The 21,818-nt window shown below is 48.5% G+C and overlaps 1 protein-coding gene across 1 annotated transcript in view; it reads right to left on the bottom strand.

The window, feature by feature from the left end:
- Positions 1 to 2,575: 2,575 nt before the first annotated feature.
- The window catches only part of rab40c (RAB40c, member RAS oncogene family), a 42,818-nt gene continuing 23,575 nt past the window's right edge, over positions 2,576 to 21,818 (bottom strand). Inside the window, exons 4-7 of the mRNA XM_056287745.1 lie at positions 16,801 to 16,861; positions 15,085 to 15,162; positions 10,986 to 11,208; positions 2,576 to 7,836 (exon numbers count right to left, since the gene is read on the bottom strand). Of these exons, the coding sequence (XP_056143720.1) occupies positions 7,562 to 7,836; positions 10,986 to 11,208; positions 15,085 to 15,162; positions 16,801 to 16,861 (637 nt within the window). The 3' untranslated portion in view covers positions 2,576 to 7,561. The remainder of the gene's footprint in view (positions 7,837 to 10,985; positions 11,209 to 15,084; positions 15,163 to 16,800; positions 16,862 to 21,818) is intronic.

The raw sequence follows: 21,818 nt of genomic DNA, 5'->3' as shown, positions 1-21,818 counted from the left end.
ACTCTGAGGACGTATGATGGTCGACATAACTGATTTCGCACTGAAGTGTAGCTAAGCTGCTCAAATTTAAATGAGCTAGCTTGCTTTATTGATAGCGCAAATATCTATGACATTGTAGCAATTTAAGCCCTTTCATGGCACTGATTGGCTCACACTCCCGCCATAAGCAGTGCCTTTTTTATTGACATGTTTAAATTCTACATACAACACATAAAACAAAAGAAAGAGGGGCAAATAAAAGTAAAGCAAATGAAGAAAATTAAATACATAAATGAAAGGGACGGGAGTCCTAGGGGGGTCCCCGTAAATTCAAGTTCTGCTATCAATTCAGAGAGCTCCGTAGCATTCCTCTTCTCCGTTAACCTCAGTGATAAGAAATAATGACTCAGTTCCCTATGAAATATGAAGAAGTTTGGCTGCGTTTTCATGAATCTGTTCTTATGTAAAAATAATGTTCTAAGTATAATAATTTTGGCAATTGCCAAACCATGTGTTCCATCTTTCACAAGCATACCAAAAACCACATCCTCTTTTTTTAGTTGAGTGAAATTGTCAAATTTAGGACACAACCAGTAATGTAGCTCTTCCCAAAAGGCAGCAGCAAACTGACATTCATAAAACACACGTTGTGTTGTTTCAGTGTGTTTGTTGCAAAATGAGCAGTTGTTCCAGTCTAAACCAAATCCATGTCTTAAAAATTCTCCAGAAGGATATGTTCCATTGAGAATTTTAAAGTCCACTTCCTTTACTTTTGGTACAATTGGAAACATAAGGAATTTTGTTCTCAATTTTTCAGCTTCACCTTTGGAGAGATATTGTAAAATTGAGTTTCTGTGTGATGAAAATGGACATAATTCTTTGACAAAGACGCTCTGGCTTGTGGTGTTGGGCAATTTTTAGACCGATGAGATCGTGTCCATTCACCAAGAGTTTAGGAAGGTGCGGATCTACATTACCTTGATACAAGCTATGAGACATCACTATTATAGAGTGTGGGATTGCTTTGATAACAGTATCATGTTGTTTCCCGTCATTTAAATTAAAGTTTGAACAAAAATTCTCATAAGATATAACGTTTCCTGTATTTTCCATTAAGTGCATTACAGACCATATTCCTTTCTCAAGCCAATTTTTATAAAACAAGGATTTATTTCTAAATACCACATACCCGCAATTGCACAATGGAGTTGTACAGGGACTAAAATTATGCTTGTAGATAATTCTCCAATATTTCTTTTAATTATTATTTGTTGCGCTCGTGGTAATGCACAGCTCCAAGAAAGAAAACCAGTTCATGATCAAACACAACTCAATTTACATATTCCATGATGGAAAAGGAGCAGGGAGAAGATCTCGTTGTGCCTGCCCCTTACTCAAACACAATACACAACAGTCCAAGAGGCTTCCTCTTGGATGAGAGGATTAGATTAGTCTGATGCCGAAGCATTTCATTCCCAGCAATGTCTGCCACCACTGTATCGTTGTTCATTTGACAAATAAAACTTGAAACTTGAAACATGTTGCATAGCCTGTAGATGGAGCCGCACATCAGGAATCCACGATGGGAACTACTCTGCTCCATACTAAACCCAGTGCATCTTTCTGCAGGCAGTCGGCAGGAAGCACAGCATATTGCCCAGTGACGTAATCAAAGAGCAGCTGTATCGGTAGTCCATTTGAAAAATGAAATGTTAACTTGTCAGTTTTTGCAAAAACGGAGTATTATTGATCAGTTTTTTAACGTTATGAATGACAGATGGGTTCAAGGTGGAGGTGGGATTACATCAAGGATCGGCTCTGAGCCCTTTCTTGTTTGCAATGGTGATGGACAGGTTAACGGACAAGATCAGGCAGGAGTCTCGGTGGACGATGATGTTTGCGGATGACATTGTGATCTGTAGTGAGAGTAGGGTGCAGGTGGAGGAGAGCCTGGAGAGGTGGAGGTATGCACTGGAGAGAAGAGGAATGAGAGTCAGTAGGAGCAGGACGGGATACCTATGTGTGAATGAGAGGAAGGACAGTGGAATGGTGAGGATGCAAGGAGTGGAGGCGATGAAGGCGTATGAGTTTAAATACTTGGGGCCAACTGTCCGAAGTATAACGGGGAGTGCAGAAGAGAGGTGAAGCAGAGAGTGCAGGCAGGGTGGAGCGGGTGGACAAGAGTGTCATCATAGCTACAACGCCATATGAAATGATTACCTAGCGTCACATGAAACGTTGGCCCTCAGTTTCAGCAACAGCCACAGGGAGTGGAGCAGCAGCAGGTCCCGCGTCTCCTGATTACTGCGGAGGGACAAAAGAGGGAAGGGGCCCACAGAGAGACTGCTTATGTATAGGGCCCAGAATTTTATGCAACACCGCTGTCTGGGTACACAGTTAAACCTGGTTGCCTTTGTCTGTGAAATCCAGTAGATTAAAGTCCTACCTCAAGAAGACAGAACGGCATGGCTCCTCAAGATGCCGTTACAGATCGCCCGAGGTGCCTCATCTGCAATGTCATGTTTCTGCAGTCGGCGTCCCACTGAGAGAGTCGTGCCAGTATAGAAAATAAAGGGAGGACAGCTCCAGTCTAATATCTGACAGTTTTATTGTGAAAAAGTCTTCATACCGTAACCTTTAGAACTGTACAATCAATAACTTAGACAAAGGAAGTTCAGCTTGATGCACGAGGAACACACACACACACACACACACACACACACACACACACACACACACACACAGAAACCGTTGCTTAGGTCACTCAGCAGCTTCAACCAGACGGGGGGAAAAATAAAATAGTGTTAACATTCCTCCCAAATCGTCATCGTCACTTCACAACACACTCTCCTCCTTTGTATGAACACACACGCCTACGTGTGGGAACAGCTTCATTAACAACGAGATCTTCATGTTTCCTCCCATCGGCCAATTCAAAACATTTCGCCTTTTTCAACACGTCCATTACAGCAGAGTCCTGCAGGACCTCCCTGGCAGGAAACACACAATGTGTGCGTTTGTGTGTGTAGGTAACCATTGGGGGGGGGGGGGTCTCAAAAACCTAAACACAAAGTGACTAGTTCAAACTAAAGGAGCTGCAGCTGAAAGGACGTGGTTCATCTTCTCTGCATCACCAACACTCGGGAGGCTGGGTATACCACACACGTAGCGTGGCGGTCTATTCCGCTGCCTACCCACATTGGGATCGCCGGTTCGAATCCCCGTGTTACCTCCGGCTTGGCCGGGCGTCCCTACAGACACAACTGGCCGTGCGGGTGGGAAGCTGGATGTGGGTATGTTTCCTGGTCACTGCGCTAGCGCCTCCTCCTGTCGGTCGGGGCGCCTGTTCAGGAGGGGAGGGAGGGGACTGGGGGGAATAGCGTGATCCTCTCACACGCTACGCCCCCCCTGGCGAAACGCCTCACTGTCAGGTGAAAAGAAGCGGCTGGCGACTCCACGTGTATCGGGAGAAAGCATGTGGTAGTCTGCAGCCCTCCCCGGATCGGCGAGGGGGGGTTGGAGCAGCGACCGGGACGACTCGGGGACAGTGGGGTAATTAGCCGGGTACAACTGGGCAGAAAAAGCGGAAAGAAGAAATGCTAAGCAGCAAATTACTTTTGGGCAGAGCATTAAATGGTAGCTGAATGGTTACAGCGCATACCACACGGTCACATCTGTCGCTGGTCCGGTTACAGCCGGCGACCTTTGCTGCATGTCATACCCCCCTCCTCCCCCCTCTCTCTCCCATTTCTATTCACCCACTTCACTGTCGCTGTCCAACAAAGGGGAAAAAAAGAGACTGTTCTTGAACTCGTTACTTCTTAAAAATGTTAGAATCCCAACCATGGTGAAAGTCTTATTCGTGGCCCCCGCGCTCCAAACTCATTCGTATGTTGAGTAAGCGGACATACAGGCCTCGCTGACTAGCTCGGTGTTGTCAGCTTTTCCTGCCACGGCTAAAGCACTAGCTTATCGCATGTGGAGGGACACCGCTGGGAAAAGGAGAAAGGAACCCCGCCCAGCCCGGGCCTGCTGTGCACAAGGAGCCTTTTAGTCTTATCACAGCCTCAGGGTCGGCCTAAAAACACCCCAGCAATCTGTCTCCAGATCTATGGGAGAGAGGGGGGGGGGTGTGCCTAAAGGGAGGAGGCTTCATTGGGTGAGTCAAGACATTTTCAAGCCTGGCAGTAAAGACAACTCCCTGAGATAAAGAGGTGAAGGGAGAACCCCACATTCACACTGCAATAACTACATCTAGAGGACGAGTCCTGGTTTTAATGGTGCCAAAACAACACGACTGAGGGCTGGACAGATGATGAAGAGGTGGAGCACAAAAGGGAGGAGGAGGAACACCCCCACCTAAGAATACATTTTCAACGTAACTTTTTTTTTCCCCAAATAAAAATCAAACTAAAATAAACTGTCACAAGCAGGGGATGCCTGGGTGTGGTTTAGCGTTGAAGGCCTTGCTGAATGTGCACCCAGCTGAGGAGCGGTGAGCTGACAAGTGACAGACGGATGCTCGGGAGGACGGACATCAAGAGGAGAGGCTTCCTGCTTGATGCTGGAGGGGAGCAGGGAGGGGTGGGAGATGAAAAAGAGGAGAGGCGAGGCGGGCCGACAAAGCCCTCCAGAGATCTGTGAAGAGAGCATCTATTATTCAGCAGCTATTAATCATGGGATAGCATGTGGAGGTGGAGTGCAGCTGACAGGGGGAGGGAAAACGGGAACAGGGGCAGAAAGAGCAGAATGAGGGTGAGGGAGAGAGAACAGGGGAGAGAGAGATGAAGGGGAGGACAGATCCCGTCAGCAGGGGGGCTGGCATCACGGGAGAACCTCAGGTAAACAGATGGCGTGTTGGTGTTCTGATGCGTTCAGAGATGAAGGCATGCTGAGGAGGCGGAGCTGCCGTGGGCCCGCTCTCCTAAAAACAAAATTCACTACCAACTCCCGTTGAGTGCATTCATTTAGCATGGCGACCCTCTTAGAACCCTGTTAAAGTTTTCCTTGACATCAAACACCCTGACAATGTTCCCTTTAGCACGACATTGGATCCCTTCCAGCTCCAGTGGATGTATTCTGCAGTTGACCTTTGACCTCCCGGATGAGGAGAAAAGTAAATATTGGATATTAGTGCAGCGGGTAAATATGTTTCTTGATTCTGATCTCTAAGGGCCCTGACACACTAGGCCGACGGTCGGCTAATGTCGGGCCGTCACTGAGTGTCTGTGACCCTAGTTTTTGCACTGTGTCCAGCACCGTCGGCACTAGTCGGACCCGTTGGCAGCTTTTCGGCCAATTCAGCATGTTGAATCGGTGGAGCCCGTCGGTGAGAGAGCTCCCTCTGATTGGCTATTCAGCTTAGCGCATCAGTGCTAAGCTAGCGAATCAGGGCCGTCGGCTGTAGTCTCTGCCATGTGTTCAAGTGCTACTTTTTGGACCAGATGGCAGGCGACGTGAGGTGATCCTTCGTCGCTGCTAGTCGGTTTGGTGTGTCTGGGCTCTAAGAATATACTGCTGGCAAATCATGGTGGATTGATCCCAGATCAGGTCTCTCAGAGGGAACTGAGAAATACAGGCTGCCGTTTACTATCAACATGTGAAATGTCCCTTTTTTAAACACAGAACCTGTTCTACACCACACCAGCGTCAAAGGCCAAACTGGGAGAGGTCGATTCCCTCTATTTGACCTTGTTTTGGCACTCATTGTCTGCATTCCCTCCAGGAACGCTTTTCAAACAACCCTGAGTCATGCCAGGGGTTTTCAGACACGCTCCATGTCGAATGCCGCACAAAATGTGTTGGAACGGCATTATTACGTGCAATGGAAGGGAGAGTCTATTTAGGAAAAAGACATCTAGGAGATCATCAGCTCTCGGAAGAGAGACACACTTTAATGAATGTGGAAATCCAGCGTGTTTGGCAACTACTATGTGTGCATGGACTGTTGGTTGGTTTCATTATTTGGCACAGGAGGGTTAAGCTAGCAAATATATTAGCTAAAGCTATGGGGGAGCAGATAGAGGTGTGTGCGTGTGTGTTTATAGTAGATTCAATTGCATTCGCCGTGGTTTGTTCATCATCATCATCATCATCAGTTCTGTAACCTGTGGAGGTCGTAGGAGCACAGCTGATGCCTCAACAAGTCTCGGCTGAGTCATCATTGTGTTTCAGTAGGGGGAGTACCTGGTGGTCTCCATCTCCTGTCCAGGTATGGATGGCCGTTGGTTCACAGAGGAACTCATCCGCCCTTTGACAGGTTTTGTTTTTAGTGCTGCAGGGTGTCCACACACCCTCCTCACAACAACCCAAGGGTTGAAGTGGGGGTGCCGGTTTAGTCGCCAACGACCCAACAACGCAGAGCAGCGACCCCCGTTTCTGCCTCATGTAAAAGGCATGACACATGCCCAGTGAAATCTAAGGTGCACATCCTTTTAACTGTAGACCCCTAACTCTTAATGGTGACAGTGAGAGAGATAGCAAGAAGAAGCTGAGGAGGATGAGGAAGGACTGACAAAAACGTTAATTTCAACAAAGACCCAAACTGCTCCCTAAAATTGGTGTCTTGACATGAGATGAGAGGAAAACTGCCCTTGCCCTTGACTACAACTCCCAGTAGTACTATTGCCAAACAGAAAATGAAGTCACAGCTTCCTGGCAAAGCTTCATAAACAAAACAGAAAGAAAAAAGGTCATGCGGATCCTAGAGTGCTTCTACTGCTTCAGCATCAACTCTAGATTGCTGAGATTTGTGTGAAAACACACATTAATTTTCAAAACACAAGTGTTCATAACAAGTTGACCCCAGCCACGCACCATACGCACACGTTTCCACAGCACACAGTTGGAAAGTACTGTTCTCATGTAAACCAAGCATTGAGGTCAGTAGGTGAGCGTTAAGTGTTTGATCAATGACAGTCTTCAAGAGGGATGAACGTGTAACAGTGCCTCGCTATTGTGCATAGCACCAATACTGCTGGATATGAGCTTACTGGTCATCCGAATAGGAATATAAACTGAAGAAAGGGTAAAGGGGGAAAAAAGAATACTGACGACCATGAACAAATGAGACAAGATAAAAGAGTGAAAGAGAAAAAAGAAGGATAAGATAAGAAGGGATGAATGAAACACCTACAGGAAGTAAAGATTTGATCTGGCTGGGAGGTCTACCACACAAACTTAGCAAGTCAAACTTGAGGTCATCACATTAGTGGAGGAACACGGGAGCAAACGAAGGAGAGAATCTCTTCCTCTCGTGTCCATTGTTGGTGATCATGAGCATTAAGTCTGTTGATGGATTCTAAGAGGAAGTCAGTCTTTCCTGAAAAACTGGTGAGCAGAAGGGACCAAGAAACCACTGCAGCTCCTCATGCCCCTTGCCACAACTGAGGAGGAGGATTCTTTAAATTTACCCCTGGTAGGAGGTCACACTCCATTCTTTAATAGCTGCCCTCGTTTTCTCCTATCGGTCCTTTATCCATCCGTTTGGTTCTGCTGTTAACACAGGTGATAGCTAACCCTCCCTCTGTGTCTCTCCCTGAAACCCCTCTGTCTGGCTATGATGCACAGCCCAGAGCAGACCTTAAGAAATTTTGCAGTTATTGCGAGTGCAGTTCTGGGGGGGGCTCTGTGGCGGGCGGATGGACTTGGAACGCTTCAAACTGTTGCCCTTGGAACCGCCAGCCGGGTTGGCCAGCGAGTAGGAGCGTCCGTGCATCATGACAGCATTCATGCCATTGGCCATGGAGAAGGACTTGAGGTGGGACTTGATGGCCACAGGCAGGGGCAGTTTGTCGATGAGATGGACCGGCGTGCATGACACGATGGCCCGGCAGCACAGGTCCTGGAGGCTGAAGACTGCAGGGAGGAGTGAAGGGAAGGGACAGAGAGAACAGATCATCAACAGGAGGACTTGGGACAGTAAGCATTCTGTAAATGTAGCAAACTCCATTTAGAGTGAGAATGGATTTGATGCACTCAATCTATCGTTATGACTTTAGGTCAATTGGTCGGGTAAATCCTCAGGATAAATGTTGTTTTTAAGATGTTACCATTTCTATTTTCTTTGCTAAGAACAGTGTTTTTATTAATTTTTGTACAGTAATATCTTAATGAGTGCCGATGGTTTTCTTTGCGACCACATTGTATACACAGTGCACTTGGGTTTGACAGCTTACTCTCAATATGTCCAGAATAACTGGCGTGTTTAATGCATTAGACGTGGAATCACTATGCTGGTGGAGGCTGTCCTGTAAATGGCTCGGTCTTTATGAATACCTTCCTGAGATATTAGAAAGAATTTACTTCATCAGATGTCTGACATTTTTACCGACTGAGCAAAAAGTAATTACGATACTAGGTCGGCGTTGCACAGACTAGTCGACTTTACCGCTCTGTGATGACGCTTTAAGCTTCACGTTGACACTGATCACGTGATTATTGACATTAACAACATAGACGCCTCAGAGAAAACAACAGGTGAGGAGCCTGGTGGTGGGTCACTGCAGCAAACCAGTAGCGGTACATCGAGTGTGTGGAAATACTTCACAAAAGATGAAACCTGTACTACGGTCACATGCAAGTCCATTCTGGGTACCTCAAGGGTCAGTGCTCCTGACATTTCCATTTTTCTTTTTCCACACTTAAATGGGAGTTGTAGATATAAGTTGCATACATTGTTGCAGCTGAGTTGAAACCTGTTGTTTCTACTTGTTTCCATCCCTCCATCCATTATCCAAGCCACTTATCTGAATTCGGGTCGCGGGATGCTGGAGCCTATCCCAGCAGTCTTTGGGCGGCAGGCGGGGACACACCCTGGACAGGACGCCAGACTATCACAGGGCTGACAAATTCACACCTAGGGACAATTTAGTACGGCCGATTCACCTGACCTACACGTCTTTGGACTGCGGGAGGAAACCGGAGCACCCGGAGGAAACCCACTACTACTACTTGTTTCTGTACTACTTGTTTCTTGTTTCTACTTGTTACTTGTTTCTGTTACATATAAATGATGTGTACGAGCTGTCTGTTGTCAACATATGCATTAAGTTTTGCTAATAGAGACTGTCACTTGTTGCAAAAGAGTCCCTTCTCCCGTGATTTTATTCATGACGTCATCAGCGTTTAGTCAAGGTCGAGTTGACTTTCATCACATAACTGTGACTGTAAAAAAACCTGAAGTCACGCAACCCCCTGATACCAGGAGGCTGTCAGGGGGACTGACCTTTACCGTTAAACCGACAAATCACTTAAAAGAGAATTTCACCTTTGCTTTAAAGTGCTATTTTACAAAAGCAGTCCATTTTCAAACATTTACCTGCATTGTTTTATATTTGTGTCTAACTGTCTTCATTTTATAGAAATCTAAATTACGCTTCAGAAATACGTAGAGGCACTGGAAGACAACTGAGCATAAGACTCAATCATCTCGGAAAATTATCAGTGACATCGAAGGTTTAAATTTATCTTGATTTTCAGAACACAGGACTCATGAACAACAGAACAATCATCCAATTAAAAAAAAAGTCCAATTCTGCAGATTCATGACCTCAGTTGATGCCTTTCAGAGGTTCTCTGTGAGTCGAGAGGCTGACTTTAGGAAACGCTTCCCAGAGAACTGCTGAGACCTAATCTGTTCTGCAAAGCTTGCCCTGCAGACACTAAGTCAGTCAACACATCAAATGAAGCTCAGACTAAAGATCCTGCTGGCTTTGGCATACTCTGCAAGAGCCTTGCTAAGCCTAACACCCCCCTCCCCTCCCCAACACACACACACACACACACACACACACACAACATTTACTGTGGGCACACAAGGACACTACCCCCATCTGCCTTCCTCTAATTACATATCAGCTAAAGAATGGAATGATGATGGAGGAATGAGGGAGAATTAATGACAGAGTCTAGAAAGTTGACGTCCAACTGAAGACAACCACAGTCCACTAGATTTCATCAGTGCACTCTGTGTGAATGCCGAGTTATAGCAGAGACCCATCACAGTGTCAACTGACCAAATCAAAAACTAGAGCTGTATTATCTAAACTAGTTAAAAAAAAATTTTGATCCCCCCCCCTTTTCTCCCAAATTGTACCCGGCCAATTACCCCACTCTTCTGAGCTGTCCCGGTTGCTGCGCCACCCCCTCTACCGATCCGGGGAGGGCTGCAGACTACCACATGCCTCCTCCCATACATGTGGCGTCGCCAGCCGCTTCCTTTCACCTGACAGTGAGGAGTTTCGCCAGGGGGATGTAGCGCGTGGGAGAATCACGCTATTCCCCCACAGTTCCAGCCCCGAACAGGCGCCCTGACCAACCAGAGGAGACGCTAGTGCAGCGACCAGGACATACATCCACATCCGGCTTCCCACCCACAGACATGGCCAATTGTGTCTGTAGGGACCCCCGACCAAGCCGGAGGTAACACAGGGATTCGAACTGGGATCCCCGTGTTGGTAGGCAACGGAATAGACCACTGCGTTACCCAGATGCCCCTGTTCATTTCATCTTTGCTTCACTGCTGTGAAATCTTTTTCCCCTGTCTTCAATGCAATGACACAATGTTGAGGGAAGAGAAACAGATGAAACTGGTGAAAATGGAAAGATGGAGAGAGCAAACAAGGGGGCAACTGGAGAATGTCCAGATCAGAGATACACGAAGTGAAATGGAACCTGAATCAAGTCAGATCGAAGCTTTTCCAAGACCTTTTGAATGACCTCTTAACAAACTTCACATCTATCAGATTGGAGATTTGCTTTACCAGGTTTCTCTCTCACCTGAAACGACAATCAACCAAATTTACAATCAAAATCCACAGCCGACGTTTGGACCTAAAATACTGAGGGTAAAACATGTTTAAGACCCTGAACTTGATCATTTGAGATATTTTATGACCTCTCACAGTCTGCAGACACCCAATCTATTGACTAAGATCGGCAAACACAGACTGACCGAAACACAGACAGACAGAAACGGAGACAGACGTCTCCAACAGTCCACCCACCTCTGTTGGGCCTCCAGAACTTCTCCATGCCGTGCCTCATCAGGACGATGCGCGACAGCTCAGTGAAAGACTCGATGACGTTGAAGTTGCACAGGGGGCTCACCTCGAAGAAGGTCATGCCGTTCTTCTCGGCATAGGCCCGCGCCTGTTCCGTGGGCACCTGCCGTTTGAAGGCCAGATGCAGCCGGTTCCCCACCAGGATACGAGGCACGCCCGGAGCATGCTGGATGGGAGAAAAAAAGGGGAGGTTAGTGGGGGGCAGGTTCAAAAGCAGTGACACATACATATGATGAACATCAATCCCTGTGGGGAAATTCATCCTCTGCATTTAACCCATTCCAACACACACTGGAAGCAGTGGGCAACTGTGTAGCGAGGAGTAGTGGGCAGCCGCCGTGCAGCTCCCGGGGACCAACCCCAGCTCTTCTTTCCATGCCTCGGTAACGGGCACAGACAGGAATATTAACATGCATGTCTTTTTGATGGTGGGAGGAAACCCACGCACACACAGGGAGAACATGCAAACTCCACACAGAAAGGACCTGGGACGGCCTGGGGTTCGAACCCAGGACCTTCTTGCTGCGAGGCAACAGTGCTAACCACTGCAAAACATCAATCTCACAGCATTCTGATGTTTTCGGTTTGGACATCAAACGGCATCAGACTTAAAAAGGAAAATCTGAGACATGTCTGAGGCCAATCTCAATCAGTGTGACAGATACACACACACACACACACACACACACAGACAGATGGGGGGGGGGGAGTGAGAGAGAGGGAGGGAGTGGGAGCGAAAGAGAGAGAGGGAGGGGGGGTGGAGGAGAGAGAGAGGGAGAGGGGGGGTAATGGGCTAGTGGGCTGTAATTTATTCATCGGGTCTGGGGTAGAACATATTTTGGTCCTGTGACTCTGACTCATCTCTCTGATACAGTCCCATCTGTTGTGACTAAATAAATATAAGGTAAAGGTGAGACCACGTCCCCCTGCCCCCCCCCACCCACTTTTCCTGTCTGTCTTGCTCCATCACCCTGTCTTCTTCCCCTGACTCATACACCAGCCTCCAGGCTCTCATCCAATCACAACTTCTCTTCTTCTTTTACAGAGCGTAGTCCTAGTTAAAGTATTAGCAGTAATTGCCGTGGTCGTAGTACTTGCTGTGGTAATAGCAGTAGTAGTAAAGTTGGGCGTAACAGCAGTATTGTTGATTGCTGTGATTTCCTAATGCCACGATGTAATCCACATGAATCTTTAACAAAGACTTCATATAAAGTCAGTAAGCACTACACAGCACAGTGGGAGCTGGGAATTCATCTCGGCAGCAGCAACACATGGACAGTTTCCCAGACACCATACCCATCCAACAAATCACCAGGCTGAAACAAGACCATCTGGCTCCACGTCTTCTGTTTTCCAAGTTTGTTCTTTTCCATCTACACTCCTTCTTTCCTAATCTCATTCATGTTCTCTATCTGCGTGGGTTTCCTCCCACCGTCAGAAACACATGCATATTAGGGTTAACACTCCTGTCTGTAGGGGGCGTCCGGGTGGTGTGGCGGGCGGTCTATTCCGTTGCCTGCCAGCACGGGGATCGTCAGTTCGAATCCCTGTGTTCCCTCTGGCTTGGTCGGGCATCCCTACAGACACAATTGGCCGTGTCTGCGGGTGGGAAGCCGGATGTGGGTTATGTGTCCTGGTCGCTGCACTAGCGCTTCCTCTGGTCGGTTGGGGCGTCTGTTCAGGGGGGAGGGGGAACTGGGGGGAATAGCGTGATCCTCCCACGTGCTATGTCCCCCTGGTGAAACTCCCCACTGTCAGGTGAAAAGAAGCGGCTGGCGACTCCACATGTATGGGAGGAGGCATGTGGTAGTCTGCAGCCCTCCCCGGATCGGCAGAAGGGGTGGAGCAGAGACCGGGACAAATCGAAGGAGTGGGGTAATTGGCCAGATACAACTGCGGAGAAAAAGGGCCAAAAAAAAAACTCCTGTCTGTGCCCCTGAGCAAGGCATGGTAAGAGGAACTGGAGTTGGTCCCCGAGCAATGCAGCTGCCCACTGCTCCTAGCTACACGGCTAGGACGGGTTAAATGCAGAGGAAGAATTTCCCCACGGGGATCAATAACTACATCTATAATAAAGTACATCTCCTCATACTTTCCATCTCCCTCCCGTGTTTGTCTTTAACACCTATCGCACAACTCAGTGGAAGTGGTGCAGGAAGGGCAGCACACACACACACACACACACACACACACACAGGACATCCTCTCTGCTTGTAAGCCAAGAGGAAGGAGTATGAGCCAGGAGACCCCACCCCCATCATCATCATCATCACCATTACACCCACCCACACTACAGCTATCCAGCCATCTTCCCCACTTGTAAATGGGAGTCTCCCCTCTTTGAATAGGGAGGTAACTGGTTGAAGGGTAAATGCTAAGAGTTACTCTGATGCTAGCAGCTAGCTGCTCCGAGAGACAGCCGTGTTGCTAACACTCAGTCTGTCCTGGCGCTACAGGCTAACAGTCCTCCACAGCAAAGGCCAGTGTTTCCTGTGAGGAAGTAGTCATACGCCGCTCATAGTGTGTTTGTTTGTGTGCGAGTGAATGAGAGACAATGAGTGACTGAGAGAAAGAAAGAAAGAGAGCGTGAGAGAGCGACAGAGAGAGAGAGAGACCTGGATCGGACATCCTGGAGGGTGACTTCACCTTAAGGTAGCATTCAGGGATGTGTTTAGGATAACACAAAAAAGCAGGAGAACATGACTGTGACAGCCTTGGGCTATAAGCCAGGACTGAGGAATCCCTGTTGCGGAGCGGCACTTCCTGCCTGATGGATGGGAACGGCTTTGACTGCACTGGGTAATCAGAGAAGTGGTATTGTCCCGTTTACCGTCGTTCTAAAGTCTGGTGTCGTCTCAGTTCCTAGGGTTCCAGTTTGTCAGATACAGTGAGGCACGTCACTGGATACAGATTACAAACACATAGGGGCAGATAAACGTACATTTAACTTCACTCCTGCCCTGCGTTACACACTGCTGTGTGCTGAGTGACGGGGGCCGTGCCAGAACAACAGACAATATGAGAAAGCAGAACAGATGAAAGATTACATATCTTAATTACACACAAAATTACCTGGGTGAAATGAACGAACAGAAACTGGTCTTTGCCTTATCAAAGACAGAAATTAGTTTAAGATCCGAATTTACACGTGACCGCAATCATAGAGCTGTTCTTCAACTACACTTCCATGAAAGCAGACATTTAGGATCTGGCGTTATCTCCGATTCGTTTTTCTTTTTTCCCTCCCTTTTCCTCCCCAGTTGTACCCCGGCCAATTACCCCACTCCCCCGAGCTGTCCCAGTCACTGCTCCACCCCCTCTGCTGATCCAGGGAGGGCTGCAGACTACCACATGCCTCCTCCCATACATGTGGAGTCGCCAGCCACTTCTTTTCACCTGACAGTGAGGAGTTTCACCAGGGGGACGTAGCGCGTGGGAGGATCACGCTATTCCTCCCAGTTCCCCCTCCTCCCTGAACAGGTGCCCCAACTGACCAGATAGCAGACACATTTGGGCCTAATCTGGGGCATTTTTGGTACTTACGGCTCAGTTACGGCAATGGCAACTGTTGTGTGGGCCAGACATGGCCCAAATGTAACGAACCGGGCTTGACTTGGGTTACAGCATATACTATGTGGGCCAGATGTGGGCCATATAAGGTGGACCTGTGGCTGAGTTGAGGCAGCCACACTCACCCTGAGTCAACGCCATCATTCAAGGCCAAATGTGGGCCGTAAGATAACTGCAGACGCAGGCCATATTTGGGCCAAAGATTCTTTGCTATCTGGGTGCAGCAACCAGGACACATACCCACATCCTGCTTCCCACCTGCAGACACGGCCAATTGTGTCTGTAGGGACGCCCAACCAAGCCGGAGGTAACACGGGGGATTCAAACTGGCGAGCCCCGTGTTGGTAGGCAACGGAATAGACCGCCACGCTATCCGGACGCCCATTATCTACATTCTGACATCTTTGCCTGCAGTGAAACTCTCACTGGGCTGAGAGGAAAACATGGAGCTGCCCCCCCACCCCAAAATCACCTCATCAATCTCTCTGATCCACCGGTCAATGCCGTCAAATGACCACCGGTTGGTGATGTCATACACCAGTAGGATACCCTAGAGAAAATACACACACACACACACACACACACACACACACAGACACACACACACACACACACACACACACACACACACACAGAGTCAATGCCCAGTCACATTAATTTAATCAAACCATACATTTTCAAGCACAGAAATGCAATGTAATGCAGTTTACATAAAAACAAATAAATACATAAATAAAATGTAAAGAATCTACATACAATATAGATAGACAAATATATATGTATATAGCGTTTTTTTCGAAACCGTCAATGGTGTTGTGACTGCTCGACAAATGAGGAGCGGAATATATATATATATATATATATATATATATATATAGTGTGTTTGTGTGTGTGTGTGTATATAGATATATGTGTGTGTGTGTGTGTGTGTGTGTGTGTATGTATATATATATATATTACGAAAAATACACAGAGGGTGAATGTACCCTGGTTAGGGTAAGGGTCAACGAGCGTGCTCGTGGCCATTGTTGGGACGGGGATACAGACCAAAACTAGGGTGAGGGGACGTTCCAGAACATGTCTGGAAACCTGCTCATGCAAACAGGTCGTTGACCGCGTGTGCTGTTCATTGTGACTGTTTGGCAGGAAAACGGAGAAGCTCAGCAGGGGGCGGGGGTGTCAAAACAACAGCTAAACAGCTCCATGGTCAGACAGGGTGGCTAGTAGTCTGCCAGTGAGAATAAAGAATAAACTTTTATGTCATCTGCCCTCTGTATCCTACCCAGCTCTGCAAGACCGAATGTGCATCACATGTTGCAGTTAGAACAAATATCCACACGTGTCTTGGGCCTGACAGCAGTCTGGGAGCTCAACTGAACACATGTTGCACATTTACTGTTCAGATTCATATGGAGCTGTCACGGCTAAGAAGGTTTACTCAGTACAGAGTTAAGTTTTAAGGTCTGACAGCACGCGGAAGCAGGGCAGGCTCAGCTAACTGCTAGCGGGCCTAGCAACTGGTGGACCCAGGGACCAGGGCCCTGCCTGGAGCTGCGCCCAAAGAGGAAACACCGAGGGTGCGGACAGGGTGCGGAAGCGGGACAGGCTAAGCTAATTGCTATCCCACGCAGACTGGTGGTACCGATAACACCAAGGGTGGTCTGGCGGCGGCCTCGCCTAGCGTTTACTGTGTTTTTAGTGTCGTCGTGTGGAGTGCAGGGAGGTGTGTCAAGGGTGCCTGGCTGGGAGAGCTGGTGTTGGATCGGCTGGGGGAGCCTGGTCTGCTGCGTCCGGTGGGTCCAGGGACCACGGCCCTGACTGGAGCTGCGCCCGAGGAGGAAACACCGAGGGCGGTCTGATGGGACGCGGGGCAGGCTAAGCTAACTGCTAGCCCATGCAGACCAGCAGTTCCGACAGTCATCCTGGCTGGCATTCGCTCTCTTGGACAGTGAATTTTTTTGAATATATGTTGGATATATGTATTTTTGTAGTTTTTTTGTAGTGTGGATATATGTGTTCTTGCAGTTTGGGTGTGTTTCTGTCTTTGTGTTGCACTGCTGTGGGCTGGGGGGGAACAACACTTGGTTCCATCTCATGTGCGCAGGTGGACGAAATGAAAGGACAAATAAATGTTCCTGATTCCTGAAGTTCCTCTGGTCCACTTCAGCAGAGTGTGTGTACTTCTCACCTGAGCCCCACGGGAATAGGAGCGAAAGATGGTGCAGAACCGCCCCTGGCCTGACGTGTCCCTGGAGGAAGACAGAGACGGAGGGGTGAGAATTAGAAACGGAGAGAGAGAGAGAGAGAGACAAAGCGAGAGTGTGTGTTTGAGAGAGAGAGACAGAGAGAGCAAACTGGGGAGCCGGCAATAAAAGTCGACACATCACAAAATGCAGGCCATGAATGAAAAAAATAGCCAGACTCAAACTCACGATCCCTTCTTCATTTTCTGCACAGGCAGTAAGGACCAAACCGTCAAGCCTTCGTTCCCCAATTCCACAGTGCCTGACAAACTGAGCCACGCATGGCTTTGTCTGCACAGCAATGCATGGGTTCAAAGGTTATCAGAGGCCAGCCCCTTTCCGCCGGCCGCCATCAGAGCACACGGCGGTGTATAACAAAGCCGACAGCTTTCCATTTGTCTACTTGGTTCAACCAGAAGAATCCACTTTGTAAAAAAATCCTGATTTCACAGCACCACGGCTATGATGACAGCCTGATTGGACAAGGTTCTAGCTAGCTTATAGCTCATAGCTACTGACCTAGGCTTTTTTTTTTTGGGCTTTGTTAGCTTAACAAGGGGCGGCACAGTGGCACAGTGGTCGCCTCACAGCAAGAAGGTCCTGGGTTCGAGTCCCGGGGTAGTCCAACCTTGGGGGTCGTCCCGGGTCGTCCTCTGTGTGGAGTTTGCACGTTCTCCCCGTGTCTGCGTGGGTTTCCCCCGGGGGCTTCGGTTTCCTCCCACAGTCCAAAGACATGTAGGTCAGGTGAATCGGCCGTACTAAACTGTGCCTAGGTGTGTGTGTGGGTGTGTGTGTGTGTGTGAGTGTGTCGGCCCTGTGATGGCCTGGCAACCTTTCCAGGGTGTCTCCCCGCCTGCCGCCCAATGACTGCTGGGACAGGCTCCAGCATCCCCGTGACCCTGACAGATAAGTGGTTTGGATAATGGATGGATGGATAGTAGATGGATGGATAGATAGATGGATATATATATATATATAATGGATGGATGGATGGATGGATAGCTTAACAAGCTTCTGAGAGACTGGCCCAATGCATACAGCACCACAGGGGTCTGTTTAAAAAGAAGAGCAACAGCACACGACTTCAAACACAACACACCGCATGAAAATCTTTGAGTGGAGACTATGTGCAGTTGCGTGTGTGTGTGTGTGTGCGTGTGTGTGTGTAGATAACAGTGTAAAACACGGAGTAAAATCTGTTCATTGAGCACTGAGAGAAGAAATCAATCCACCCAATGACCAGAGGCCAGAGCCGACCGTCTATCATGACTTCAGTATCCAGGAACTGGATGACTCTGGGGATGTAGTGGGCCAGAGAGGTCCACCTACCTTCAGCTGATGCTCTTCTTAGCAGATGGGGCGATAACAAACTGACCCACTTGTATAAATAGTAAAACAAGCGCCATGACTGTGGATGATCATTTTCCCCTGTAAACATGTGAAATGTGGTGTGTATGAACCCAGCTCAACCTCTCTTGTCCCAGCAAGGTTTCAGTATGTCTACTGTATTTCTTACTGGTCCTAGCAAGGGTTTCAGTATGTCTACTGTATTTCTTACTGGTCCTAGCAAGGGTTTCAGTATGTCTACTGTATTTCTTACTGGTCCCAGCAAGGTTTCAGTATGTCTACTGTATTTCTTACTGGTCCTAGCAAAGGTTTCAGTATTTACTGTATTTCTTACTGGTCCTACCAAGGTTTCAGTATTTCGACTGTATTTCATACTGCTGAGCTGTGAAAACTGTAGTCTCAGGAGAGTATTTGGGTATGGCTTAGATTTCTAGTCACCTAGTATGTAAATGATTCATAAAGAAAATTATCTGTATGAAGGGCGTCCGGGTGGCGTGGCAGTCTATTCCATTGCCTACCAACACGGGGATCTCTGGTTCGAATCCCCGTGTTACCTCCGGCTTGGTCTGGCGTCCCAACAACCACAATTGGCCGAGTCTGTGGGTTGGAAGCCGGATGTGGGTATGTGTCCCGGTTTCTGCACTTGCACCTCCTCTGGTTGGTCGGGGGTGCCTGTTCGGGGGGGACTGGGGGTAATAGTGTGATCCTCCCACGCGCTACGTCCCCCTGGCGAAACTACTCACTGTCAGGTGAAAAGAAGCGGCTGGTGACTCCACGTGTATTGGATGAGACATGTGGTAGTCTGCAGCCCTCCCCGGATCAGCAGAGGGGGTGGAGCAGCGACCGGGACGGCTCAGAAGAGTGAGGTAATTGGTCAGGTACAATTGGGGAGAAAAAGGGGAAACAACCCCCCCCCCCCAAAAGAAGAAAGAAAATTATCTGTATGTAAATTGAATTTGGCTTTAATTCACACTGTGAGCTGGCATGTTAACGAATAAAAGCCACTTTATTCGACATTGTATTTTTACAATGAATATGTTCTCTGCATGTAACCCATCCTGTTGTATAGGAGCAGTGGCAGCTGCAGCACCTGGGGACCAACTCCAGTTCTTCTTTCCATTGCCTTGCTCAGGGGCACAGGCAGGAGTATTAACCCTAACATGCATGCCTTTTTGATGGTGGAAGGAAACCGGAGCACCCGGAGGAAACCCATGCAGACACGGGGAGAACATGCAAACGCCACACAGAAAGGACCTGGGACAGCCTGGGGTTCGAACCCAGGACCTTCCTGCTGTGAGGCAACAGTGCGACTTATAAAGTTAATTTCTTGATGAACACCTTGGTGAAAACAAAAAGATGAAGTCATCAAAATTCATTCCTGTGAACATAAATCCGCTGCTGGTGTGGGAAGACGGCAGCACGAATTCACGTTTGCAGCAACCCCACCCAGCACCGGTGTAGGAAGGTGGTAGCGCGAACATATGTTTGCAGCGGCCTCACCCAATACCGTCCATGCAGTGTCTTTGTCCACATCTAAGTTTGTGTCTTAGTTTGATGGCTGGGAGAGCTGGTGCTGGATTGGCTGGGAGAGCTTGGTCTGCTGCATCCTGTGGGCCCAGGGACCACGGCTCTGCCCGGAGCTGCGCCCAATGAGGAAACACCGAGGGCGGTCTGACAGGATGCGGAAGTAAGTAGGGCAGGCTAAGCTAACTGCTAGCCCATGCGGGGCGGCAGTTCCGATAACACCGAGGGCGGTCTGGCAGCGGCCTCGCCTAGCGTTGACTGTGTTTTGGGTGTTGTCGCGTGGAGGGTGGGGAGGTGTGTCGAAGGTGTCTGCCTGGGAGAGCTGGCGTTGGATCGGCCGAGGAAGTCTGTTCTGCTGCGTTTGGTGGGCCCAGGGACCATGGCCCTGCCTGGAGAAGCACCCGAGGAGGAAACACTGAGGACGGCCTGACAGGATGTGGAAGTGGGGCAGGCTAAGCTAACTGCTAGCCCACGCAGACCGGCAATTCTGACAGTCATCCTGGCGTTTGCTCTCTTGGACAGTGAAAAAACTTTTTTCTTTTTTTTGTGATATGTTGGATATATATGTGTTTTTGTAGTTTTTGTGTTGCACAGCTGTGGGCTGGGGGAAACTATGTTTTGTTTCATTTAATGTGTGCACGTGCATGAAATGAAATGCCAAATAAATAAATGTTCCTGATAATCATAACGAAATGTTAATTATATTATATATTCCCCATAGTATTAATTTACTGAGAAGAATTTGATTTAGGTAGTATTGTTAGCTCAGACATATGGAGGGAGCTCGGAGTAGAGCCGCTGCTCCTTCACACCGAAAGGAGCCAGTTGAGGTGGTTCGGGCATCTGATCAGGATGCCTCCTGGGCGCCTTCCTTTGGAGGTTTACTGGGCACGTCCAACTGGAAGGAGACCCCGGGGTAGACCCAGAACTTGCTGGAGGGACTACATGTCCAACCTGGCCTGGGAACGCCTTGGCATCCCCCAGGAGGAGCTGGAGGGCGTTGCTGGGGAGAGGGAAGTCTGGGGTGCCCTACTTAGCTTGCTGCCACTGCGACCCAACCCCGGAGAAGCAGCTGAAGATGAATAAATGAATAGTATTGCTTTCAACATGGAAAAAATATCCTTTATGGAACGCTTTCCAGTGTATTTCTTAGAGCAGCCCGATGCAAATCAGCAACAATCACAACACATTTGTGACCTCATAGCGATTCTCTCTACGCTATCCACCTGTCTCTCATGAACGGGTCGTCTCCTATCTGAATAACACTGTGGAGCGATTAAGCACTAGGTTGAAACTAATGCCAAAGACCGCCTTGTGAGGCTGATGGCGAGCAGCTGCCGACTTGGATGTTTGGACGGTGAGCTGGACGAAAATGGATCCTGTATTTGAAGGCTCATGTCTTTTTAATGCCTGCAATTCCCTCCTTTGTGTCACATCGGAGAGACATATGGCGAGGAGTCTGAGTCATTAGACAGATGAGAGAGGCGGGCAGAGAAAGTATGAGAGGCGAAGACAGTGGAAAAGACAAGTGGAGACAAACAAAAGGAAAATGACAGACAGGGGGAGAGCGAGAGAGAAAGATAATCAGAGAGGAAGAAAGAACGTGTGGTGGCTGTACAACGGTTGAGAACAAGGCTACACTGCAGGAAAACCTACAACACAAAATATTCATGTAAAAGTTCAACCCAATAAACACAAAATTTCTTCCTTTCAAAAGAACAGGAGGAAAACCAAACCCTCCTTGAGGAGTGACGCACTCTTGACTATTGTTCCGGTACCAAAGGACAACCAATCCAATCGACCTCAATGACTCCCGTCCTGTAGGTCTCACTTCTGTGGTCATGAAGTGTTCTTTTTTTGGGGGGGGGGGGGGGGAATTTTCCCCTTTTTCTCCCCATTTGTATCCGGCCAATTATCCCACTCTTCCGAGCTGTCCAGTTGCTGCTCCACATCCTCTGCTGGTCCGGGGAGGGCTGCAGACTACCACATGCCTCCCCCGATACACGTGGAGCCGCCAGCCACTTCTTTTCTCCTGACAGTGAGGAGTTTCACCGGGGACGGCTCGGCAGAGTGGGGTAATTAGCTGGACAGA

Source organism: Lampris incognitus, chromosome 10 (genome assembly GCF_029633865.1).
Source record: "Lampris incognitus isolate fLamInc1 chromosome 10, fLamInc1.hap2, whole genome shotgun sequence".
NCBI lineage: Eukaryota > Metazoa > Chordata > Actinopteri > Lampriformes > Lampridae > Lampris > Lampris incognitus.
The sequence above is the reverse complement of the archived record's forward strand: the minus strand, read 5'-3'. Positions and strand labels throughout refer to the sequence as shown.